The 24,543-nt window shown below is 54.1% G+C and overlaps 9 protein-coding genes across 12 annotated transcripts; all 9 read left to right on the top strand.

Annotated features, from left to right (window-relative positions):
• Positions 1–852: 852 nt before the first annotated feature.
• Positions 853–2,324, top strand: ABB37_02714 (hypothetical protein; the record flags this gene model as incomplete). 2 transcript variants are annotated; one of them, XM_015799809.1, is made up of 1 exon in its annotated part: positions 853–2,324. In XM_015799809.1, the coding sequence occupies exon 1, from the start codon at positions 1,029–1,031 to the stop codon at positions 2,322–2,324; it is 1,296 nt and encodes a 431-aa protein (XP_015661411.1). In that variant the 5' UTR covers positions 853–1,028. The 2 variants fall into 2 exon arrangements, with proteins under 2 accessions (XP_015661411.1, XP_015661410.1); XM_015799808.1 differs by having other exon boundaries at positions 878–2,324.
• Positions 2,325–2,794: 470 nt separating this feature from the next.
• Positions 2,795–7,591, top strand: ABB37_02713 (hypothetical protein; the record flags this gene model as incomplete). The annotated part of the gene is made up of 1 exon (XM_015799807.1): positions 2,795–7,591. The coding sequence occupies exon 1, from the start codon at positions 2,906–2,908 to the stop codon at positions 7,589–7,591; it is 4,686 nt and encodes a 1,561-aa protein (XP_015661409.1). The 5' UTR covers positions 2,795–2,905.
• A 693-nt stretch (positions 7,592–8,284) lies between these two features.
• On the top strand, positions 8,285–8,985 carry ABB37_02712 (unspecified product; the record flags this gene model as incomplete). The annotated part of the gene is made up of 1 exon (XM_015799806.1): positions 8,285–8,985. The coding sequence occupies exon 1, from the start codon at positions 8,593–8,595 to the stop codon at positions 8,983–8,985; it is 393 nt and encodes a 130-aa protein (XP_015661408.1). The 5' UTR covers positions 8,285–8,592.
• A 1,313-nt stretch (positions 8,986–10,298) lies between these two features.
• ABB37_02711 (hypothetical protein) lies at positions 10,299–11,214 on the top strand (the record flags this gene model as incomplete). The annotated part of the gene is made up of 1 exon (XM_015799805.1): positions 10,299–11,214. Exon 1 carries the CDS (start codon positions 10,462–10,464, stop codon positions 11,212–11,214), a length of 753 nt encoding a protein of 250 aa, XP_015661407.1. The 5' UTR covers positions 10,299–10,461.
• Positions 11,215–12,080: 866 nt separating this feature from the next.
• On the top strand, positions 12,081–16,036 carry ABB37_02710 (putative mitotic cyclin; the record flags this gene model as incomplete). Of its 2 annotated transcripts, none has more annotated exons than XM_015799804.1 (1): positions 12,081–16,036. In XM_015799804.1, exon 1 carries the CDS (start codon positions 14,774–14,776, stop codon positions 16,034–16,036), a length of 1,263 nt encoding a protein of 420 aa, XP_015661406.1. In that variant the 5' UTR covers positions 12,081–14,773. The 2 variants fall into 2 exon arrangements, with proteins under 2 accessions (XP_015661406.1, XP_015661405.1); XM_015799803.1 differs by having other exon boundaries at positions 14,619–16,036.
• Positions 16,037–16,505: 469 nt separating this feature from the next.
• On the top strand, positions 16,506–17,687 carry ABB37_02709 (hypothetical protein; the record flags this gene model as incomplete). The annotated part of the gene is made up of 1 exon (XM_015799802.1): positions 16,506–17,687. The coding sequence occupies exon 1, from the start codon at positions 16,755–16,757 to the stop codon at positions 17,685–17,687; it is 933 nt and encodes a 310-aa protein (XP_015661404.1). The 5' UTR covers positions 16,506–16,754.
• Positions 17,688–18,335: 648 nt separating this feature from the next.
• ABB37_02708 (putative mitochondrial hypothetical protein) lies at positions 18,336–19,311 on the top strand (the record flags this gene model as incomplete). The annotated part of the gene is made up of 1 exon (XM_015799801.1): positions 18,336–19,311. The coding sequence occupies exon 1, from the start codon at positions 18,589–18,591 to the stop codon at positions 19,309–19,311; it is 723 nt and encodes a 240-aa protein (XP_015661403.1). The 5' UTR covers positions 18,336–18,588.
• A 434-nt stretch (positions 19,312–19,745) lies between these two features.
• Positions 19,746–22,773, top strand: ABB37_02707 (hypothetical protein; the record flags this gene model as incomplete). Of its 2 annotated transcripts, none has more annotated exons than XM_015799800.1 (1): positions 19,746–22,773. In XM_015799800.1, exon 1 carries the CDS (start codon positions 20,479–20,481, stop codon positions 22,771–22,773), a length of 2,295 nt encoding a protein of 764 aa, XP_015661402.1. In that variant the 5' UTR covers positions 19,746–20,478. The 2 variants fall into 2 exon arrangements, with proteins under 2 accessions (XP_015661402.1, XP_015661401.1); XM_015799799.1 differs by having other exon boundaries at positions 20,103–22,773.
• Positions 22,774–23,615: 842 nt separating this feature from the next.
• Positions 23,616–24,325, top strand: ABB37_02706 (hypothetical protein; the record flags this gene model as incomplete). Its single annotated transcript, XM_015799798.1, has 1 exon — positions 23,616–24,325. Exon 1 carries the CDS (start codon positions 23,891–23,893, stop codon positions 24,323–24,325), a length of 435 nt encoding a protein of 144 aa, XP_015661400.1. The 5' UTR covers positions 23,616–23,890.
• Between the last annotated feature and the right edge of the window lie 218 nt (positions 24,326–24,543).

Here is a 24,543-nt window from a genome sequence, read left to right as displayed (position 1 = left end):
CTTTATTTCTTTAACGTGGAAGAAATGTTGCTTAAAAAGGACGTTGTGTGTGTGTCTCCCACCTTCTCACTGCACGTCTCGCTCTGCAAGAAGCAGACGATGATGCTGTGGTCGCTCGTTTCAGAGGCGGCGCATTTTCAACCGTAAAACGGTTTTCTGTGGTGGGAGGGAGGGGGGGAGGAGGCTCTTTCTTTTAATGCCTATGGATTGTTTCCGTCGTGTTTTATCGAAGTTCTGTCGAGTCCCTCGGGCATCCGTTGGCCCATAAAGGAACTTCTTCTTTTTCTCGTCTTTCTCGTCCTTTTTTTGTTTTGTTTTTTTCCGCAGACAACACCAAAACAATTAATGTTGGTTTCTCCCTTTGCGTGTGTGCGCTGCGTTGGTATGGCACGAGAGGGAACGTGTGAAGGTAAATGCGAGTGTTGTGTGTGTGTGTGTGTGTGTGTGTGTGTGTGTGTGACAGCTCGATGCTTTCTGTTTGATTCATTTTCCTTGTGATGTAGGTCAACTAAAGTAATTGCTATGCTTGCTGGTGAGAGCATAGAGGAAGGATAATTACCTTTATTACATGTATATATGTATGTCTGTGTGTTTGTGCTTGTGAAGTCCAACTGGCAGCTCAGAAGTGTCGCCTCGATTTCTTGGAGATGAGTTACAATAAGAAGTGGTCCGTCTAAACACCGAAGGAAAGAAGCCGTGTCGGAGGAACATAAATGATCCGTTCTGGGGGGATGTCTGCTGCTGGCTACGCGGCATAAAACGTGGCGCAGGTGCTGCAGTTGTGGATGTCTCCACTGAACTCCCTGTTCTCTCCTTCATTCGGTCTGCGTCGATCTCCCTCGCTCCCTTCAAGTAACACATTGTATGTATCTCATAAGTTCCGTGAAAGCGAAAATGGCTGCTGGTTATTCCAGTTGAGCCTGTAACCTGCCTTAACAGATTTGCAGTATCTGTTTACAACAGTTTGACGGAAAACTGATTCTCAAAACATCACAAGACACGCTTTTTGAGGGGGGCTTTCGCAGAAGATGAAGCGAATGGATCAAAACGGCGTAGACGCGGTGACAGATTACGTGGTTTCTTTCGGGGTTGCAGCGGTCATCTACACCTGGTGTGCGACCCACCCCCAAAGCTACAAAGCCGTTATGCGCTCCAGCGCACGGCAGAAGCTCGCTGAAAGCGGACAAGACATGTACTGCCTGCCCGACTATGATGCCCGGTCCAACACATGCTCGTGTTGCATCAGGGTGGAGCCGGGTGGTTTTTTTCTGAATGACTTCAGGCCGCCGGTGCCACGTTGGATAGCAGTCTGGCAGGCCCGACTGATTTGTCGGCTCTTCGGCAACACCGCAGAGATTCGCGTGGTGGACCTGGTCACGCTTTCGCTTGCCGCGCTTTTGAAGGAGTGGGACGGCACGGCGGTGCGGGTCCGTTCTGTCACGTCGAAGCGACGTTTCACTGCGTGTGTCGCGCAGCACCAGCGCGTCAGCGGGCGGCTCTACGACGCACTCAGCGAGCTGCAGGAACTTCAGCTGCTTCCTTCTCCGTTCGAGGACTCCTCTCTGGCCGTGGTGGCGCACTTGCCCTCTCTCCAGCGTATCCTCGCGGACGCGTGTCGTATAGAGTATTTGGCGCCACTCCGCTGCCTCTACCATCTGCAGGAGCTACAAATTGCACAGACTCAGATTCGCGATCGGGAACTGCTCATTCTGGCGGAACTTCCTCTGCTGATGACGCTTGATATTTCCGCCTGTTCACAGCTTTCCTCACTCGACGCACTATCTCGCTCGCCGTCGCTGCGCGTGCTGCACGCCGCGAACTGTGAGCGCTTGGTTCGTGTGTCGCAGCTGAGCAGCATCTCAACCTTGCGTCTCTTGGATTTGTCCGAAAATGTTCTTCTCCCGTCCGAGTTCGGCTCTCTCCTTACCCAGAGGCCGTTGCAGCTTCAGACCGGCTACTTCATGCACCTCCGTTGGCCGCGTGAGGACCCTGCTAATGTGCAACGTGTATTGAGCGCCGCCACACACTTGCACCTGTCGTACTGCACACTCCCCAACATCCATTGGTTGTGCGGCGCGCATGACTTGGAGCAGCTGTACCTCAACCACTCTAATGTGACCGCCGCGGACGTGCATCAGCTGGCACCACACCTCCCTTTCTTGCACGTGCTCTCACTTTCCTACTGCGAGCACCTGAAAACAAACCTTGACTTTGTGCCATCCTTGTTGCAGCTCGGCATCCTTACCCTTTCGCGCAGCAGCTTATCTGTGTCTGCTTCAGAACTCGAAACGTTCAGGCGTTCTCTGACCGTGACGCTATTGTAAAGCAACAGAAATGTGTATGTATATGTACATGTGTGCCTACGAGATTATACCCGCTTACCGACCTGCTACTGGTTGTTGTTGTTGTTTTCGCGGAAATACCCAAACCGTTGTGTCGAATAGCACTGCTCTCATTGGCGATCGGTTTCTACGCATTGATCACAGCTGAGAAAGTAGAGAAAACGAAAGAAGGATGAGAGACGACCGAAGCATTGGTGTTTGGAATGACCTTCTTTCAGGTGTTCTTCGATGGACGCTCATCCACTGACTTTGCCGCTCGCTGATTTGCTGTGTGTTTCTCTGCGTTTTCTTTTCTTTGCTTTTTTTTTGTAAGAGGTGCAGCGAAAGCATCTTTTTCCCCACGCTGGCTTTTTTTGTTTGTTTGTCTAAGTAGTTCTCCATTTCTCCTACTCTCTCTCTCTCTCCCTCTCTCGCTCCTTGTTTGCGTCTTCATATATGGACATCATGCTTCAGCCAGGGTATTCTTTTTGTTTTTACGCATCATCGTTCCTGTTGACTGAGGGACGACTAGGCGTCTTGAACCGCACGTAAAACGTGTTGCATCACCGCGTCCCCTCTTCACAATGAACATCGGTCGAGATCTGTATGTCGAGTGCTGCCAACGCCACGGTGTGAAGCCTAACGGCGACATACAGGCCCAGATCAACTCCGTTGATTTTCTCCATCTGAGGCTGCTCGACGCCTCGCACACCTTCCTCGGCCGGCTTGGCGTACTCGCCGTCTTTTCCTTTGTACGGCATCACCAAAGCGTGGAGGAGGTCCGTGTGCCGCACAACTGCGTGGATGACACGTGCATGGAGCTCCTCGCCAGTATCGTCGCTGAGGGGCACGCCAATCTGCGCAGCGTCGACGTCTCTGGCAATCCCATCTCGACGCCCGCACTGCGGCGGGTCTGGGCTGCGGCCCGATTCAACTCGCGCTTCATACACCTCTCGCTGGAAGGCTGCGGCGTGCCGGAGGAGTGGGTTACCCGCATGGATTCCACGCTGCGCTCAAATGAGGCGATGGAGACGTTGGGCTACATTCCACACGGCATTCCCCGCAGCCCGCAGTCGTGGCACACGGTATTTCTGCTCACGCTGGGCACACCGGAGGCGGTACAGGAGTACTGCGAGGAATGCCTGCCCATGGTGAACACGTTTTTGGCTTCCATGCGGGTTCGCGTCGCCGCCCTCAGCGTGAACGCGACGGACACGGTGGAGCAGGTAGAGGCGAAGCTGGCGCGCTGCCAGGATCCCTCCAACCATCAGCTTACCTGGTGTGTGGTGTTACTCGGCGCGGAGCCGCTGCTGAAGCGACAGCAGTACGCGCTCGAGAAGGTGCTGCTGCAGAAGGCGCCACCGCGGCTGCCGTTGCGCGACAAGACGGGTGAGCTCCGTCCGCCTACCTACCGCGCCGCGCGGGCCTGCTTCTGCTACACCCCCGTCTCGTGGGAGATGTCGAACCGCGCCAGCGACGCCGTGCAGCCAGCGCAGTGGCTTCGCAGCGCCGGATACACCAACACCAGCGCCTACGACTCGCTGGTCGCCGCGGTGGACACGTCTGCAGTTGTCTTGACGCCCGGCAACCGTGTAGGCCGATGGCAGAGTGACCTCTTCGCCTCTCTCTCCGTCGTGTTCAAGGAGAGCGAGGCGGCCGAGCGGTCCGACATGGAGATGGAAGCCGATGAACTACTCTCGCAGGAGGGCCCGAAGCTCTTCTACACGAGCATGGATGAGGTCACCACGATGCGCCGCTTCATCTGGAGCGGCCGCTACCACCCAAAGAAATCTACGCTCGTCTTCAACTACGCATGTGGGCCCTACCGCGACAGCGGCTCGCCTTTTATCCTCTACGGCGCCGGCAGCATCGGGAAAGCCCACCTCATCTGCAACGCGGCAAACATGCTGCTGTCGGGGCAGGTACGCGAGGGCGGGGAGCGGCCGGCGCGGGTGGTGTGCTATGCGGTGGACGTGCACCACAACAGCGTGGTGGTGTTCCTCTACCGCCTCCTGCACCTCTTCCATCCGGAGAGCGCGCTCGAATTCACAAGTGTGCAGACGTTGGCGGAGGGGGTGCGCGATGCGATTCGTGCCTACAAAGGACCGACCTTAGCGTTGCTGCTCGGCCGTATTGACCTGCTCGACACGTGCGGGTGCCACAGCAGCGTGATCGCGGCGTGGATGCCCAACATTCTGCCACCCGCCGTGCGCATCGTTGTCTCGTTGAACACCGAGAGCCCCGTTCTTCCGCTGCTGCGCAAGCGCATGCCGCAGCCCTTTGAGTGTCTGTGCCCGCCCATGACGGAGCTCAACTGCGTGCGGGTCTTTTTTTCAGTTCTGCAAATGCGCAACATCGTGCTGCCCGGCGTGGAAAGCAGAGAGCTCAAGTCGCGCGAAGGGCTGGGGGCTGCTGAGAAAGCCTACCTGCAGAAGGAGGAGGCAATGACTCTCCTGTACCCCTACCTCGCCTCCGCCTACGTGCACTTTCTGCTGGTGACGGGGCGGCACGTGGAGTCGGAGTTCGAGACGAATCAACTCCTTGAATCGGCGCTGCCGCCCACTGTCCGGGAGCTCATTCAAGCCCTACACGACAAAGCGGCAGTGCTGCATCCCGTCGTGACGGTGGAGATGTTGCTCGTCGTCGTTGCCCTGGCGCCGTTGCCCGCGTCGGAGCTGGTGTACCTGTGCGAGGAGCTCGGGCCCTGCCCGCGGCAGACCGCCCTCTCCGCCCTGCTGCTCCTAACGGACTTGGGACTCATTGCGTGGTACCACGACGCCACCGCCCACGTCGCCCACCCCGCCCTGCGAGACCTCTTCCTAGATCTGTACAAGCCCCGCGTGGCGGAGCTCAGCGTGCTGCTGGAGTCGCACCTTTACCGCCTCGTCATCACCGACAGCGCGGAGGTGCCGCGAGCGTCGTGGTACTTGATGCCGTTGATGTTGGGGAACGGCAACATGCGACAGGCCGCGCAGCTGCTGCGCAACCCGGTGCTGATGGACGCCATTCTCCGCCGCGGACCGATGCATCGACTGTACACGCTGGATGCCTTTATGCGCCTCCTGCAGGCCCGCGTTCTGCTGTGCGAGGTCGCCGCCGTGGGTGGGCCGCCGGTGCCGGGTGTGATGGCGGCAGGGCCCCTCGTCAGCTGCCTGCACGACGTCGCGCACTACACCACAGACCTCTACCAGACAGCGCTACTGCGTCGATCGCCCTCGCCGTACGCGGCCGCCGCCGCCTCTGCCTACTGCGTCTCGCCGGTGCTGCTGCTCCACCCCCTCAACAACGGTCAGGAGAGCACGGCGGTAGCCACGGCACGCATGGGAGACCCGTGCTTCTGGTGCCACTGCCGCGGCAGCCACGTCGTGACTGCAACGGACGACTCCGTCTTTGTCTACAACAGTGACCTCGGCAAGCCCATCGCGGAGCTGCGCATGCCCTTCGAGCGGCAGCAGCGCATCACCGGTGTTCTCCTTGCCGCTGGATCGCGGGTGCTGGTGGCGAGCGAGACGCAGGTGCTCGTGTGGGACTACGAGGGCAACTCGCACTTTCTCTTCGCGGAGTTGAGGATGGATGTGCGCTCGTCCGACCTGGATGCCTTTGGGTCTCTCCTCGTCGCGAGTAACGCCTCTACAGACCAACTGTGCTTAATCGACGTGCTCAAGAAGCGCATTATGCGCGAGATGCCGGACATAGAAGGCGGCGTGCGCCAGAGCGGCGTCTTCTGCGGCAACCACCTGCTGCTCATCAGTCGGTGCTCCTTGTGCCTCTTTGATGAGGAGATGAAGGGCAGCGTGACCTTCACCCACGACAACCTCGTCAGCGCCGTGAGCAGCAACCGCGACGGACGCATTTTGGTCTCGTACGCCGGGGAGCACCTGCACGTGTGGACGTCTGCCGGCGACCTGCTGCACCGCCTCGACGTGGGATCGGATCCGGTGGTGCTGCTGTGCATGTCCGCCTCTGGCGCGCACTTCGCCACGAAACAAGGCTCGTGGCTGCAGCTATGGAAGACGCTGACCGGGGCCCCGTGCTGCACCCTGCTGAACCCATTCGCAGACGACGCCGACATCGAGTACTTCGTCTTCACGGAGGACTCCGCGAAGGTTGTGGGACGGGCCGGTCCTTACGTGCTCGTGTGGGACGCGCACAAGGGACAGCTGATCGGGGCAGAGTCCGCGCCGACGGGGCTCGTGGCGCACATCGCCGTGAGCGGGCCAGACGTCTACGCGACGACGACCACCGGTGAGGTGCACATGTGGTCTTTTGAGCGCGGGCTCTCCTCGGTCGACCAGGTGAAGGAGGGCCGCTGCACCACCAACTTCACCGTCAACGGCAAGGTCTCCAGTCAGGCCATCGTACGCGTCTCGGCGAACCACGCCGGCACGCTGCTCGTCACGGTGGACGCCGCCCATCAGCTTCGCCTCTACTCCCTCGTCACCGGCGCACCCATCGAGCACGGCATCCGCCGCGTAAAGGACGCCATCGCGGTGGGCCCCAATTTAGTGGTTTTCCTGCCCATAGACTCGCATGTGCTGTGTTTTTGCGACCTCGGCGGTGACAGTCAGCTGATCACGCGTGCGCTGCCGAAGGACTCGCAGCCGGATGCACAGTACAGACTGTTTGCGTCGCCCGACGAGCACTACGTCGCGGTCACCCACCACCACTTCAACCACAGTCGTGCCTTCATCTACGAGACCGAATCGGATGAAGCGACCTGGTGTCAGCTGCTCGGCCACACCGGTAGCATCCACGAGGTCAGCTTCTTCGGCAGCTTTGCGTTCACAGTAGGCGAGAAGGACAAGTCGGTGAAGCTGTGGAGTCTCGCGCGGAAGGCGGAGCGGACGTCCTACACCCACAACTGCCAGCTGGTGGCGTCGACCGGCAACGGGTCGGGGCTTCTGTTTTGTGTCGACGAAGAGGGCTCCGTGGTGCGGCTGCACATTGACAACATCGTCTCTGTGAAGCACGCCACACTCGTCGTCAGCAACTTAGCCCTGCGCGCAGCTCTCCCGTCTATTTTGGCGAACAGCGTCCTGCAGCTGTGCTACTACAATTCCTATCTCATCCTTGTTCGGGACAACGGTGAGCTGCTACTGGTGGACACGCAGCGGGATGAGGTGGGTCATCGTGTTGCCTTTCACGACTGCCGCTGCGCCTTTGTGACGAGCGTGAAGGATGCGCCGATGCTGCTGACGGGGCATCGCAGCGGTCACGTGCTGCTGAACGCGATGTCGGTCGTGGAGGCAAGCCTGAAGAACCGCACGTGACAGTGTGTCGGGTTAGGAGAGTATTTCATAATGCCGCACGTTTGGTTTAAGATTCGAAAGCTGCTTTTGTTTGTTCATTCCCTCCCCTTCCCATATGGGCATGCGTTGTATTGCAAATGGTGGTACCGCAGCGCATATGTAAAAGAAATTGTTGTTGTTTGGGGGGGGGAGGTGAAGGTGTTGGAACACGCGTGTATTCACCAACGTGATGTAGCCGCTGCGTTTTTCTCTCTCGTCTCTTTTCATTTTTCTTTCTTTTTTATTTGTTTTTTCTCTCTCTGCGACGGAATGCCCTCATGTACATTAGCTACGCAATTTCATCTCTTTTTTCTTCTTGATATAGTCGGATGATGTGCGTATATTTGCGTCTCCCAACTCACACTCAACTAATACGCAGTCTGAACGAATGCAGGACGACGCGTCGATCTCATTCCCTTGGCACGCGCAGTCTTTTCGCATCCGGAACTGGATTGTGCTCAGCGTGCATGTTGCGCTAGGTGTGCTCCCCGATTAGATGTCAGCGCAGTCGACGGGCGGAGCGCCATTCTCTTACTTTTATTAATATTCTTCCTCTTATGAATGCTGCTTTTTTTCTCTTCTTGGAATGCTGACAACTCGGAAAGTCTTCTTCGATTTCCTTTCCTCTTTTTTCTTCTTCGCCGATACTGTTCTTTTGCGCTCTCATCCGAAAAAGAATAGAAATTAATAAAAACACTGATAGATGTTTGAACTCCAACACCCCTAACCGCACACCATTTCTTTTTTGTTTTAAGCACACACATAGAGTCGTTTGGAAGAGCGCAAGCAGAGGTTGATTTATGAAGCGAGTATTTATGATCGCCCTTTTATCTTCTCCGCTCTGCAGCTAGTTTCTCCGTTACTACTATTTTTCTTTTTTTTTTTCTTTCTTCTTCTCTACAGTATTACTTTTCAAGAGAGGGAAAAGAGGGCAAAATCAGCAGACACCTTTAATCCCGTTCGTTCGTTCTTTTCGATTCATCATGAGCCGCAGAGTTGAGCGTTCTGCCTTTCTTAAGCGCTCGCGGGACGACGAGGCGGACACGCAAGGCGTCGGGCGCGCCCCAACGGACCACCTCTTCGCCACTCCGCCTCGCCCCACCAGCGGGTCCTCCCGCCTTATCCCGTCCAATCCGTTCATGGCGCCGGTGCACTGCTCCCGCTCCCCGTCCGTCTGCACCAGCGGGACGGAGGGTGGTTTGTCAGATGACAGCGTCTTCGTGTTGGACATTAGTAGTCACAGCAGCTCGCTCCCACACCGTCGCAGTGGCTTGATGTCCGCGCCAAGCGAGGCGGAGGTGGCGCAGTGGCAGAGGGAGCTGAGCGACTTCTTCACCAAGTTAGACGAGCGCTCTCTCAGAGTAACTCCGCAGTGAAACTGCGCGGCAAGTATGGACGAGAGGTGACTGTGCACTGTGGCATCGTCCTTGCTTCTTTATCATTTGATGGTAATGACTATGATTATTATTATTATTTCGCTTCCTTTTTCTCACCCATAGAAGTGCACCTCCGGCCTATTTCGCTGCTCCCACTCGCGCTCTTATCTCTTGTTTTTATTGCCAGGTGGTGACAGTGAGCAAGGTGATTTGCACACGCATTAGAATTCTGTTGTTGTTGTTTTTTGTTTTTACTCGTGTGTTCTTCTTGTCAACTATTTTTATTACTATTCTGACATTTTACGAGGGAAACGAGCTGTTGGTGACTACGGTTCTTTCTTTTTTCTTTTTCCGCCGGTTGTTTGTAATGGGCAGTTTACCAACGCTATGACTCATCGCTTGGCAGCTTTCCGCACGTGCGAGGATGAAAACACAAAAAAGTTTTTAACTTCAGCCTTCCCTGTTGTGTATTGCACGAATACATTTATAGAGGCACAAACGCCAGCTTCTCCTCTACGTATATGTTTGTTTTCTTATTATTAATTCACGCGGTGAAACTGGATGAGCCTGCCCCATCCTCGTTTTTTTCTACCGCTACGCTGGAAGTCGTTGGAACAGAATTTATATTTTTCTTTTTATATATATATATAAATATATAAGAGAGATCAGAAGGTGGAGGTTGTGTGTGTATTCTCCTTTCTTGTTGCTTTCTCAACTGTTTATGCGAGCCCATGCACTTTCTCTGTTCCTGCACTCATGTGGTGTGTGTGTGTGTGGAGTGAACGAGGAAGAATGTGTCACGTGCACAAACATACATAGATAGAACTTTTTTGTTTGCTTGTTTGCTCACGAAAAACGCACACGTTATTTTCATTATTAAATGTTAGTTTGTTGTTGTTTTTTCTTTTTCTTATTTCCTTATATGACTACTTTGTCTTGCGAAAACTATCTTTGAGGGAAAAATATCGCCTACGTCATTGAAAAATGAAACGGAACTCGTCTCTTTCGTGTAGACGCGCTATGCAATCGGGGTTCATGATCTCCTTTGCGCTCTTCCAGCGTAACGCATAATTGGAGAAACACGCACGCCCTCATGTCCACTGTCACTTCTCTCTCAGGCACGATGCAAAAAGGTAGAAAATGGCGGCAAGGATCACGTTTGTCAGTTCTCTGCGACAGGAGATGGTCTTCAATATCGCAAAATGTGTTCTTCCTCCTGCCACCTATCGCGTCTGCGCCTCCCTCTCCTCCCATTCCTCGGTTACCTGATCGATGAAACACCCTCCTACCCACCAACGACTCACTCCATTGTAGAATTTTTTCATTGAGCTCCCCACCACCACAAACGTGCCTATTATTGCTCGCCTCTTATTCTAGCTCGCTCTCTCGCTCTCTCCGCAGCTTTACACAAACAACCACACACACACACACACACAAGCACATACTATTCCTTTTTTGTGCGTCAGAAGGTCCATCATGGCTCGTGACGACTTCGATCGCCGTCGCCTGCGCTCGCTATACGAGCGCAACCGCAGCCGCGTCTCGGCCCTCGCCGATGCCCGCGACCGCCGCCGCGGAGGCGACGACAGCTACGCCGCACCGCGTCGCTACGTAGTGAGCGAGCGGCGCACCCGCATTGAGGGCTTCGGCCGCGGTGGGGCGCAGGTGCGCCGAGTGGAGCGCCAGGTGGTGCGGGTACGCGATGCGCCTCGCCCGCGTCGCTTCAGCGATCGCGGCGTCTTCCGCCGTGGCGGCCGCGATCGCTTCCGACGTGCCGACGATGTTGCCCGCGAGGACCGTCGTGACCGCCTTCGCGATGACCGCGACCGGCGTGGGGAGGGTCGTCGAGAGGGCGGTGGTGTTCGCCGCTTTGGCGAGGCCCGCCGCCAGCGCCTGCGCATGCGTAACCGCCGCGGTGGCGGTGGTGTTGGTGGTGGTGGTCGCCGCGATGACCGTCGGGAGATGGAGGACCGCCGTCAGCGTGGTCCCCGTCGCGGCGGGGAAGGACGTCGCAACGACAACGGCAATAACAGCAGCAATTCCAATAACCGCGGGGGCAACAATGCGAAGAGCAACAAGAGCCAGAACAACCAAAACGGCAGCAACAACCGTGGCGGCAGCCGTAACAACAAAAACGGAAGCAACAGCAAAAACCAACCCCGTCGCACGCGTGAGCAGCCGATGACGCGTGAGCAGCTCGATCGCCAGCTGGACAACTACCACAACTAAATGGGTCACTGACTGCTTGATGTGGTTGTTTTTTGCTATTGCGGTTACGAGCAGCCTTGTGTACCCAGAACAAGGCGCGTAGTGTGCTATTAGGACTAATGCTATCATTTTTGTGCGCGGCAAGTTCATGTGCTGAGCCTGAATAGCTGATCCAGGTCAGTTTTTTTGTTTTCATCTCTTTTCTTGTATGTGTGGATTAGGTTGGTGGCCGAGTCGGTGGCAGCGGCAGCCGGCGTGTGTGCGTGACTTTTTGTGGTGTTCGTACGACTTCTCATACCCTCACGCAAAGTCCCGCTTCCCCTCACACGTCGTTTCCACGGTGCGCCTCGCAAGCGGAGAAGAAAAAGTGGCGCCACTGAAGGTTTATTTGATTTCATATTCAGTGCTGTAAAGAGAGAGAAAAGGGCGGTTGACGTTCCGGATAAAGCGAGGGAGGCATATAGAGAAAGCCGCTATAAAAGGAAGAGGAGGAGGCAGGTCAGGCGTGCGCACATGTTTGAGCAACGGAGTGCAGAGGAAGCGGTGCGCAAGGAAGAAGACACTCGCAGCTACGCGCGGCATTCGCAGAGATCGTTGGGCATTGTGTGGCCAACTTGGTGTCTTTTTTGCTTCCTCCTCGCTGAAGTCCTCAGCTACTCCTTCCTTTTACGAGGCGAAGTCGTGCGCGCTGCACGGTGCCTGGGTAGGCGAAGAACAACCACCTGCGCAGGTGGAAAGAGGCTGTGAAGGTGTATTCAAGCGGTAGGTGTCGAAGCGAAGCGTGGTTTTCTACCTCACACGTGTGAGGGGAACAAAACAGCGGCAGTAAGCTATAAGACACGTTGCTTCACAAAACAGCCTCTTTTTTTTTTTCTCGTCTTCGAAAAGGTACGTCCTTGGCTTGAGGATTGTCCTTCGCGACTATTCCTACCGCGATCCAGGTCGCAAAGAGCGCTCTCCTAGGCTTCTTCCGCCCCTCGTTGACGGACTTGGCAGTACACGTGGCGAGACAGCACGTGATGCCGTCCCTCAGATAACGGTACCCGTTTCCCAGCCTGAACTGATTAAAAACGCAAATCGGAAAATAAAAATGCATCCAAGTAGAACAATCAAAACTCAAGCCCAAAGACGTGAACGTGACGTCGACCTGAGCCAGCGTCAAACATGGCAGTTGATCGCCTTCTTATCGGATGGCGCTGCGGACGAAACGTGGAGAACGTGCACCGGCTGGTATCAGAATTGTGCGTGTGCGTATGTGCGTGTGTGTCTACACGCGTGTGCCCGTTAAAGTGCGAATGAGAAAGATGAACAGCTGCGCTTTTCTTTCATCTTCTCGTCTCAACGCCACTCCATAGCGGAGCGCAGAAGGCAAAGAGCGGCTCTTTGCAGCGGAAAGCAACACGGAACAGGTGAACTTCCTGTGCGACTTTCGCTGCGTTGCACCCGACGCGTGGCGTAACGGCTTGAGGGTGATCAGCGCGACACATATTGGCACAGGGCGTGCGTCTAAGTCAGCACACACACGCACGCGCGCATGCACATTGCAGCAGTACTCCTCTTTTCCCTGTCTGTCTGGGATTTTTTCGCTTTCGAAAGAGGGAAGAAGACCCTTCGAGTGGGGGGGGGGAGATATCAGCCGCGATGCGTCTTGGCTATAAGCGCCGCCACTTCTTACATTCCGTTTCTCCGCTTCGATCACGCGCATACGAATTCCTGATTGGGGCCATCAGGTGGGGATTACGCTTTTAGGTTGCGCACAAAGCAACAGCGCCTGGCACAAGATCTTTTTGTGGTGGTTGCTTTACACTGACATTCCGTCAGCAAATCAAAGCACAATTGACACATCCACTCACTTATTCTTTTTTTTCTGTTTTCTTCGTCTTGACATCACGGGGTTGAATTACCCCCTTTTTACGTTATTGTCTGCTTGTTGTTGATTTCTTTCTAGATTTAACTGATGTGCGGATGCCACGCAAACGATCGTTGCTTGCGTCAACATCCCTGCTTCACGTCCGTTACACCTCTCTTGTGTTTCGACTCCGCAGTTCTCTTTTTTTCTTTATTTTTCCTCCTCCCGAACCTTTATCAGGAGTGAATCAGGTTCTTGGAACTGTTTTCAAATCTTTTTCAAGTTGCAGTCACTTTCTCTGATGCTTGTTTTGTTTCTACTTTGTGTGTATTACAGTGATGAGCATTGCTGTGCATACTGCTGTGGTGGTTTCTCCCTTCCTGCACCTTGCCGCAGCTCCTAAGCAGCACCGAGAAGGAACAAAGGGAAAGCCCTTTCGTTTGCTTTCATGTTTTCCTTGCCGACGAAATAAAGCCCATCACGCATACTTTGTGTGGGTGGGTGTGTGTTCCATTCGTTATCGTTTAAGTTTTCTTCTTTTGTTTTTTCCCTGCTCGATCGCTTCGATGGAGCATCCCACACGCTCATTTCTCTTTTCATTATTTTCCGACTATTGAAATAGACGCCGGCGGATGAGGCGCTGCATCGGACGCTCGCCTCCCAGAAGCGCGGGCGGGCATACTCCCGACGTGTATTTGAGGCTTACATGCAAAAACCGCCTGGCGCTGTTAAAAAAAGAGGGGGGCTGGCAACGCACGTATGAATTGCTCCCAGCGGCACCACCAACAAAGCCGCAGCTCACCAAGCGCCCATCAAGCGGTGCGAGTCTCACATCACAATCGAAGTGCAGCAAAGCTGCAGGAAAAATCAAACGACTCGTGGCCTGTTCCGCAAAGCCATTCGTCTCAGGGTGTCCCATCGAAACGTCGCCCTCGCCCTCCAGGCCCCGCAAGATGACATTGCCACCAGAAGTCATGGCGATGGGCAGATGAAGCATCTGCGACAGCACAGGAGACGTCGAAGCCTACTCCGTTTTCTCTCGGCACACGCATAGCTCATCCACCATCGCGATGGTGGTGTTCGTTTACTCATATCACGCTCACTTCGCAGCAATTGATCGGTATCTTTACATTGTATGTCGTTGCATAGCAAACTGAACCAATATACATATATATGTACATCTTGAGGTGAAAATGTCGTTGCAACCCACGCTTATCAGTTAAAAGAAAAAGGCGGTGTGCAGTCATCAATAATTAACGTGACTTCTGCGCAACAAATTCTTTTTTCCAGCGCAAACAACACCCCGTATTCATTTCGGCACTATATCTGTTTCAAGCTACTGACTCCCTGTGTCGCCCTTTTTCTTCAACTTCACAGAGTTATACATATTTTTTTAATGTCTTCACATGAACACGCGTTGCCCTTATTCATTTTCTCGTGTGACTTTACGAATTGGCTCCCTCCGCATTAAATGATCTCCCGAAGCGACTTTTCTGGCTTCTCTCGCCTTCTCTCCTGACCGCCTTTCACCGTTGTGTTTTATGTCCCTATGCGCCTTAACTTGCGTTGGCTAACAGCACCAACTCTCCTATACATCCTTTTCGTTTTTCCCCTCAATAGAACCGTTGCTTTTTTGCGTTTGTGCCTGTGTGACTTCAGATAGCTTTACAGTAAAACGAAAGAAAAAGAGCTTCCCGCTTGGTGTTATTGAAATCGATTCTGTGCGTCAAGATGTCCAGCGATGTCGCGATCGTGACGACGGTGAGCTCCGACTCCGTGAGCCGGCTCTTCGGCCCGGCAGGCGCGATGGACTTCCGCTCCAGCCCTGGGATGAAGGACGAGTACGAGGATCCCAAGGCCATCTTCAACAAGATGAAGCAGAAGGACGTAAAGCCACTGCCCGACATCAACATCCTCAAGGGCTCCATCTACAGCTACAAAAACCGTCGCATCATCACACGCTGGTTGCGCGACGTGTGCGGGGCCTTCAACCTGCGCAGCACCACCCTCTGCCTCGCGGTGCAGCTAGCCGATGCGTTCATTGTGGGCAGTCTGAAGCAGCTGGAGCTGCAGAAGTGTCAGCTTGCCGCGGTCACCGCCCTCTGGATCGCCGCGAAGTTTGAGGAGATGGACGCCGACTTGCCCAACTTGCGCAAGATCGTCGACGTGTGCGACGGCGCGTACGCCAAGGAGAACATCCTTCTCATGGAAGAACGCATCTTGAGCTTCTTCAAGTGGTACCTGCCGCACACCACGGTGGTCAACCACGTGTACCTGCAGCTGCACCTGCTGAACAACCCGGCGCTCATCGACTCGACGAAAGAGGCGGTGGTGCCGGCTGCCGTCGCGGTAGACGTCTTGGTGCTTGATGCGCAAGAGTCGCGCGGTTGGGCAAGCATCACGCTGAGATCGACGCAAACGTTGCAGGACTGCCTCGCTCAGCTGTGCGCCGCGTCGCGCCTGCTCTACAGCTCATCGACCAGCGTCTTCCAGCTCTTCGGCAGCGATTTCTTTTTGGCAGAGCGGCTGCCACACAGCACCCTCGTGAAGGACCTCCCGCTGGACGGCAAAGGCAGCCGTCGCCTCTTTGTGTGCTCCTCTAGTAGTCAAGTCACGGCCACCTTCGCTGAGCGGGGGTCGTACGTCATTCTGCGCTCCATCAACGCCGGTTTTCTCGATCTGTGCGACATCCTCACCCAAGAGGTTGTCACCCACGTTGAGTTTCTGCGTCTCTACAGCTACGTCACGGCGTTTGGCGTGCTCGGCCTGGCGCTGTGCTTGGTGTCGCACAACAAGGACGAGAGCAAACGGTTGCTGGAGCACGTGCACAAGACACTAGACATCTCCGCCACGCAGGGCTTGGCCGTTGCTGATTTGCTTACGACCAAATACAAGGAGGCGCTACCCACCATCCGAGAGGGGAACAGCCTCCCTCGCCCTGGTGAGGACTTCCGTGAGCTGCTCTGCTACTGCTTCGATCGTAAGCTTTCGTAGTAGTGCGGACAGCTAAGGGTATTCAACGGTGACCCGTGTCGCGTCATTTGTTTTTCTTTTTTCTCTCAGCATTGCTTATTGTTTGCGCTCCACTCCTGACATCATGAACGAGTGGCTTTTGCAAAAGGGAATAAGTTGTGGACATGGTGAGGAAATAAACAGAGAAGAGCACGGCATCTGCGAACGGATAAAGTGTGCGTACGTCAGAGAGATAAAAAAAGAAGCAGTCGTCTCACCGATCTTGACAGCTCTCTATAAGCATTCCTCGTGCATCCTTTTCAGGGAAGAAAATAAAAGAAATCCCATTCTGCCGCCAACGCGCTTGCCGACATCATCACCCTTGAAAGTGCGTTTCATCCTCTGATGTGAGTTCTTTATTATTATTATTTTTTTTCTCACCTGCATTCTACCTATCTTTCCCTTCCTCAATTTCTCTCCCTCTCCCTACCGCTTACATATATTCTGCCAAGCCCGGGACTCACTGCTATTTCTTCGAGGGATAGAATCACAACATAGTCCCCTCACACACGTGAGAACAGACTGTCGCCGTCTCCAGCGGCTTTGAGTCTAGCATTATAATCGCAATCGCATAGAGCACCGCACACCGCATAATTCATACATCCTTTCTGCTAAGGTGTGTGGACGGCGCCGTCAACTGTATTATTAATCTCCCCATAATAACAACGAGTAAAGGTAAAAACGTGTGCGCGCGCAGATAATGCGCGCCCCTTCCTCTCGATTCTGTCGCCCGCTGCTGGCCCCCTCCCCCTCCTCCCCTTCCCCTTCATCCCTGTCACTGCCACCACCATCGCGAATGAAAGCGAATTCCTTCGCCCGGGTGAACCCGGCCAACGTGGGCTACTACCGCCCTCTCTCGCGCAGTCAGCAGCGTGGCTATCAACCCCTCGACACGTCGCACCCCGTCTTTGGTCTCAAGCAGGCGGAGGTGCCGTCCTTGCAAAAGCAGCGAAGGAAGCTTCTCTCCACCGACCACCCCGCCTTCGGTACGCGCAAGACGCTCTCCAGCTCTGACTGCTTCGAGGGCCCCGTCTACGTCTCCGGCTTCTTTCTCTCCATCGATCCCAACTTCACGGTGGGCGGTAAGGGGTGCATGAACCCCAACGCGCAGATCACCACGCGCGACGCGGCGGGCAACATGGCCCGCGCACGCTACCGCTGCTACATCGAGTACGGCGGCGGCGTGAAGCTGGAGGCACTCGTACGCACCCAGGTGGGCTGGATCTCGCCTCGTGTGGTTTACTCGTACATCCCGTACGTCGTTTTCCTCGGCAAGGGCTTTGACGTGAGCCTTCCCTTTCTCTTTCACTTCACGATGGTGTCCGTCCTCGACGAGCACGGCGACAACACCGGCAGTTTTCTGTACTTCAGCGGGACGCCGTGGTTGGGTATTTCCGTTGGATTTAGTCACATTCGAGGCGGGAAGATGGTCTTAAACCCCACCAAGGTTGTGGATCCCTACCGCGAGGTCTCTGACTTTATTGGGCACGTGCACTACCGGCAGATGGGGTTCGTGTTGGTGAAGTGTTTGGGCTATCTTGTCTGCTTCCTGGCCTGTGTGCCGGCCACGCAGCGGATGCTGCAGTACATCCTACCCGATCCCTTTCACCGTCATAGTGAGAAGCCGATTTAGCGATCCGTGTGCCATCCTATGGCCCATATATATATATATATATGTATTTGTGTATGGAGAGAGGGAGAGAGACTGTGGGCACTTCTGTATTCGAATGCGTTGCTGTACACTGTGTGAAGATGAATGCGGGATGATGAGTTCTTCGGTTCAGCGTCGCAGCAAAAGAAAAAGGGAGGGAGCTGATTTTTGGCTTTTGTCTATTTTTGAATTTTGTTTTCACCCTCCAGCACGCGGTGTTCTCTCGCGGCCCCACGCACGCGTGCCACGGTGTCTTCTGCTATTACCAATTTGATCTCTTCACAAGTGTTCTTACTAATATATATATATATATATTGAAATTACCCCTTTCATGTTTGACGCGAAGAAGAGGTGGTGGTTGTTGTTTCTTTTTAGAGATCGAGGCCAGTCTCCTTGAATTTCATCTTTTTCTGGTATTGCATGTGGTGACGCCGTATTCTTTTGGCAGTTCCACTGTTTCCATCGTTGAGGTCAACGGGGAAAAAGGTAAAGGCAAAGCAAACGATGTAACTCTCTCATCTACATGTACTTCACTGAAGTACATGTACACGTGTCATTTAGGCATACATCTTTCTTTTTTTCTCTCTCTGTTTCTCTTCCTCATTCTTTTATGCCTGTTTGGGCTTTACAGTACAAATCAACTAAAAAGGGTCGTTGTGCCTTTTCTAATCGAAGTCGACTCTAAAAGAAAAGGGGGAGACCGACTTTGTCTCCTTTTCCTCGTCTGTTGTTGTTTTCCACTGCGACAGGTGCTGTGTACGTAGCAGACGTAGTGGCTCGTGTCGCTGCAGTTCGCTGCAGTTCGCTGTAGCTCTTGCTGCTGGACTCGACTCATCATTTTTTTTGGTTTTCCTCTCTTCATTTCCTGGCGATTCAGCTCATCATGCAAAGGTCCATTTCGCGCCTCTTCCAGACGGGTGTCCACATCCCTCATGGCGTGAGATACAACGCAGCGAAGATCAAAAACTGGCCCATGCAGGAAGTACCGCAGAACTTCAAGTTTACCAATGAGCAGCGCTTTAAAACGAAGGCGATGCCGCGCGATACTGGCAAGATCCCGCGCGACTTCCTGCTCTCTGTTCTCTACCGCAACCAACCTTGTGAGGTTTCGTCCTTATGGGAGCACTGCATGAACGACCCGCAGATCGTGCTCGACAGCAAGCGTCATCTCCGCGAGGTGCTGCAGCAGGCCCGCAGCGAAGGCTTCGTGAGTTTTGAAAAGGATGCGGTGACGGAGCGGTGGGTGTGCCACCTGACGCGTGAGCGCTTCGAGGAGGTCCGCGCCATCGTCGGCGCACGCGTAGAGAACCAAGACCTGTACTCGGGCCTGCGTGGTGCGTCCGCCACGGAGACGTCGACCTACTCGGAGAGCTTCCGCGAGATGAATGCGCAAACCAAGAAGGAGCACCTGCGGCTGCTGACGGAGCAGGTGGCGAGCACAACGGCGCACCTGCGCAAGTTCCAACGGATGGAGCTGGACTACCTGCCGTACACCGATTTGAATGGTAAGGTGAATTTCATGTGGTGGTACGAGACGAACGACGTGCGCGACGTAGCGGCGCTGCCGGAGGCGGATGCAGATGGAGACCGGAAGCTGGGCGAGTAAAGGGATACCCAGTGACTGGGTGGGTCGGAATGTATTGGAGGAACGCTGGCTGCGGAGGAGGTAGTTGTTGAGAATTGCCGGGGCGAATCGCGTCGTAGCACAGAATATCGTCACCTGAAACTATTTTTTAACTGAAACACTTTAAGGAATCGTTCTTCATTGAAAGGTCACCTCGTTGATCTACAAGTCAACATCCGCGCGTTCTGTCGTCGTCTACGATGGACGGCGGATACAGTACCGATCGCCTTCGGTGGGGTCGTAAATAACACCTGTAAGGACTTTCGAAGGCATCTCTTCTCCTTTACAAAAGCGAGCTATTTTAGACGCGAAATGATCTCTTGACATGTTTTTTTGTTGTTGTTTTTTCTACCACCTTCCCGTCAATTACCCTCCTCTTTCTCTTCCTTCTCTTTGCCCAAAACTTTTTCTGTGAAGGAAATTGTCTTCGTGAAAGTCTACTTCTCTTCTCCTTTACGCTTATATATATATATATATATATTTATTTATTTATTTATTTATTTATATATGTATGTGTGTTTGTTACCTCTTTCAGGTGGTTCGTTTCTTGCTTAACTAACTTTTTTCTCTCCTCCGTTTAAAAGAAGGAGGAAAACATATCCGGGGGAGATCACCTCTAACTGTGTGCCTGTTCGGTCGTGAGTGTCATCGTTGTCGGTGTCACCGTGAGCACGTTTGAGCTTGTCCCCGTCGTTTGTAGCAGCAGCGCACGCGCCATCAATTGCTTTTCTCACTCTCTCTCTCTCTTCCACGTCTCCTATGGTCTGAGGCAAGACGAAAAAAATCCGGAAAGTCTCGGACTGCTTAAAAAGAACCGATAATAGTACTCAAGTAAAAAAAGAAAGGAGTCACTATTCACACGCTCTCTTCTTTTTTCCTCCTTCGATACTTCGTTGTCAATAAATGGTTTCTTAAGCAGTACTTTTATTATCATTATTATTGTTACTCGGCCACTTCTAGCGTTTTTCTTAAATCTGAACGCTACTAACTTCGTTTTTCTTTTCCTCTTTTTTCTCTCGCGAAATCACCACGTGCGTGTGTGTGCAACATTGTAGCCTGCACCGTAAAGACTTTTCTTGTTGTTGCTTCCTTTTGTTGAACACAGACGCGCATTTTACATTTTTAAAGCTTAAAGAGGGAAAGCGAACGATGCAAGGTCTATCCACGCTCTCGGAGGGTGACATGTGCTTCTACAAGTCGACCCTCTACCAGCTGATTCAGGATGCCCCCATTGAGGCAAAGCCGGGTCGCGATATGATGCGGACGCTACGCAAGGAGCTGGTGCGCTCCATGGACGAGGAAGAGTGTCCCGAGTACTGTGCCGCGCTGGCGGACCTGTACAAGACCGTGACGGACACCCTCGTCTCCGCCGCTCACCGCAGCGCCCCGCACGAGCTGATCAACCGCACGACCGGCGACTGCCGGGTGGTGACGGACGAGGACGAGTACCAGTTCCACCAAGAGGAGGGCTTCTTCGACGACGATGACGAGGAAGTAGAGATGGATTCAAACAGCGACATCAAGTCCACCGCGAAGGAGGCGGAGCAGAAGCAGCGCAAACGCGAGGAGACGAAGCGGAAGCGCAAGGAGGAGGAGGACATGCTGGTGAACGAGCGCAAGGTGACGGACGAGAAGGGGAAGCAGTACCAGACGCTCGGACCCTTCCCCGCGCCGCGCCTCTCCGTGCGGGCCCCGACCAACACCTTCCCCAGCCGCAAGGCGCTGCAGCACCGCACGGTGATCGAGACGCCGTCCTCCACCTCCTCCTCGGACGACGAGGACGAGGAGGAGATCAACCAGCTGATGAGCAGCCGCTCCACCGAGGGCGGGGAGGCGGTGAACCATCTCACGGACTTCATGCAGCCCCTCTCTATCGACTCTCTCAAGAAGGTCGGTGAAAGCGCCAAGGCGAAGTTGCGCCCCTCCTCCCCGCACGACGAGTTTGTCTCGCAAATCGTCAAGACGGCGGTACGACTCGGCTGCGAAAAGGCCTGCGTGTTGATGGAGAAGCAGAAGATAATCGAAGACATGACGTCACACGTTCAAACAGGACCGTTGCCCTCTGCGGCGAGTATTGACTTTCTCAATACGCTGCCCGACCACCTGAAGCAGTCTCTGGGCGGGGTGCTCGGCCTTCCAGAGGAGAAGCCGCCGGTGGAGGACATGTGGGAGCGCATGGTGGCGATGGGTTTTTTGTCAGTGCTCACCAACCTGCGCCTAAAGCCGCTGAAGAAGATCGCGAACGAGCTCAGCATCAACCTGCCCGACACCAACTCGACGGAGAAGTTCTGCGAGTCCATCGTCTTCGCCGCCTTTCCGCGCGAGCGCATCCGTGCCAAGTTCTCGCGTGCAAAGCAGAAGAAAGTGAAGTTCACCGTACCGCCGGAGAGCATGAGCATCAAAGGTGACATGGGCTTCGTCACCTTCCACGTGAACAACATCTCCATGCTGACGAAGGAGTCGGAGCGGCACTACTCCCCTGAGTTCAACTTTGCAAACCTGAAGTGGAGTCTGCTGTGCATGACGAACAAGGAGTCTCTGGCACTGTACCTCTGCCAGACGGGCAGTGTGCATTGCAAGTTCCTCATCACGGTGGTGAACAAGCTAAATCCGGACGACTCTATCTGCAACGAGGGCACGCAGAGCTTCTCGGCCATGTCGCAAGAGAACGACTGGGGCTTCAACAACGTGATCAAGTTCTCGGAGCTGCTGAACCCCGCGCAGGGCTTCATCACGGCCGACGACGACAGCATCACGATCGAAGTGGGCATTGTGCTGGTGGAGCCGCTGAAGGCGCCGGCCGCCCGCGAGAAGGCACCGGCGCCGAAGGAGAAGAAGAATGAGCCGCGCGTGGACAAGAATGCGATGCTGCAGCTGCTGGAGGACGAGAAGGCGGAGCAGCTGCGCAAGAAGCTCCGCCAAGAAATCAGCAAGACGATTCGAGAGGAGGAAAAGACACGCAGGGAGTTGGTGCAGCGGGCGAACAAAGTCTACCACGACCTCTGCGACCGCCTTCGTCAGGAGACAAAGCGCACCCAGAAGGAAGTGGCCGATCGGGAGCGGAAGGAGGAGCAGGAGCGGCAACGCGAGCTGGACAAGATCAAGCAAGCTCAGGAGCACACCGAAGAGCTCAAGAACCGCCTGCAGTCGCTCAAGAAGGAAAACGCGGAGCTGACACAGACGAAGCAGGAGATGGCGCAGAACGCCAAGGAGGCGAAGAAGGAGAGCGAGCGCCTGGCACAAGAGTTGAAGGCGGTCGCAGAAAAGGTGCAATCTGCCCAACAGCGCCTCAAGGCCCAGGAGAAGAAGCTGGCCGCGGCAAAGAAGCGCCACGAGAGCATCATCGCCGAGGAGCCCGATACCCCGAGCCCATCGGACGACGAGAACGATCTCATGAGCGAGGACCTGACCCGCTTCATCAACCAGATGACGGATGATATGTAGAGGCTCCTGCGTGTTCGTCACGATGTATAAAGGGAAAAAAAAAATACAACCGCCTGTTCTCCTTTTGTTTCTTGTCGACTGCCTGCATTACCCCCTCCATTTTTCCCCCGTGGAACAAGCAACAAAGAAGAAGGCTGTGAGAAGAGAGGACGAGAGAAAAAAGAAAGCAAGGGAAAAGAAGCACTCATGCTTTCTTTGTTGGTCGCATCTAACGCTACCTACGCGATGTCAACAAGTGCGTGCTTTTGTGTTTTTCTCTCTTTCTCTCTCTCTCTCACTCCCGGTGCTTTTCTTGTTCCTCTTCTGGCTTTCCCTCTCCCTTCCATTGTCTCTTTCTCCATTAAAAACGGGCGGTCACTGTCGTTGCGATGCTGTCGTTTGTTGATTGAGTATTTATGTTTTGTTTGTTTCGTCATTATTTGTTCGTTTGGGAACCTCAGCATAATCTGATGCACCTCAAGAAGTGTTCTTTCCCCCTCGCGTGGGGGGAGGGACAGACGCAGCCGTAAAGAAGTCTGCCTCGGTCAGACTTTTTTTTCTTCCCTGCCCGTTATTTTTCCTCCTTGGAAGAAAAGCACAGTTTGCCGAACGGTAGATCCTGTTGCAACCTCTCATAATCGTCGTGTGCGACGGAGCCACGCGGACCGTGATCTCTGCCTTCTCCGTGCCCGATCTGATGACTCTGTAAAAAGGAAAGTCCACATTATGTGCCTTGCACCTTGAGGAGCTTTAAATGTCAATGATCAGAACCCACAACTGTGCGAATTCCCACTTTCTCTGATTCTTTTTTTCTCCTTTCTGACACGTCTCTTTCTTCTGAGTGATTTCTTTGCTTGTTAAAAGTAGCAGACGCTGCCTTTGTCATCATCGCCGTTATCACCATCGTCTTGATCACCACAAAATAAAGCCCGTGCCGTGTGTGTTCGTATATATGCAAGCCTGCTAAAAAGGGCTCTTGTTTACTGCGTTATTTTGGCTCAGGGTGTCCGTACTAGCTGATCTTCCCGAGAGCGCACTCACGCGCCTGTGCGTCTTGCACGTCTTTTCTTGTTCTGTCCGCTTGTCCCCCTTTCGGTAGCGACTACACCTTTTATTTTTCTTTCTCTCTCCTTTGCAAATGGTGCATCTGAACATCAAGAACCCCAACCTCCCGCCCATCGCGGCTGGCGTTCTCTTCGGCCTGGCCTTCGTATTGTTTATCGATGGCGTTGTCCAGGCCAACCAGGAAGCAAGCAAGAAAGACCACTTCTCCTTTGTCATGTGCATCCCCGTCATCTTCTCCACCATCGGACTTCTTCTCCTTCACCTTGTCTCCCCCGCTGAGGTGAAGGAAGGCGACGGTCGTGGTCGCGTGCTGCTCTTCACGGCGTGGCTGGCCATGTTCGGCTCCACCGTTGGTGCACTTGTGATCGTCTTTTTCTGCTTCACCGGGATGCAGTCTCGCACGCGGGCGGCCCCTGGCGTGTCCGTCGTTCTTTACACCTGCGTAGCCCCCATCGTGTCGTCTGTTCTCTGGTGGGGCCGTCGTGTGACCGACGGCGATTCGTGGTAAAGCAGCGACTGCCGTACGATGTCTCCAGAGACGAGAATGAGTCATTTGTGCTAGGGGGGAGAGAGAGAGCGGAAATGGTGCGTCTTTGCACTATTGTTGTTGCTGCTGCTACTGTGGCTGTTGTGTTCATGATGGGCACTTCTTCTTGCTCCTTCTATTTCGACTAGTGTTTCCCAAAGGTGTTACGCCGTTAGTATCTTTTTTTTCTCTGTGTTGAT

This window comes from Leptomonas pyrrhocoris, assembly GCF_001293395.1.
Source record: "Leptomonas pyrrhocoris isolate H10 chromosome Unknown, whole genome shotgun sequence".
Lineage (NCBI taxonomy): Eukaryota > Euglenozoa > Kinetoplastea > Trypanosomatida > Trypanosomatidae > Leptomonas > Leptomonas pyrrhocoris.
Note: the sequence above shows the minus strand (reverse complement) of the source record. Positions and strands in the feature narration are given on the sequence as shown.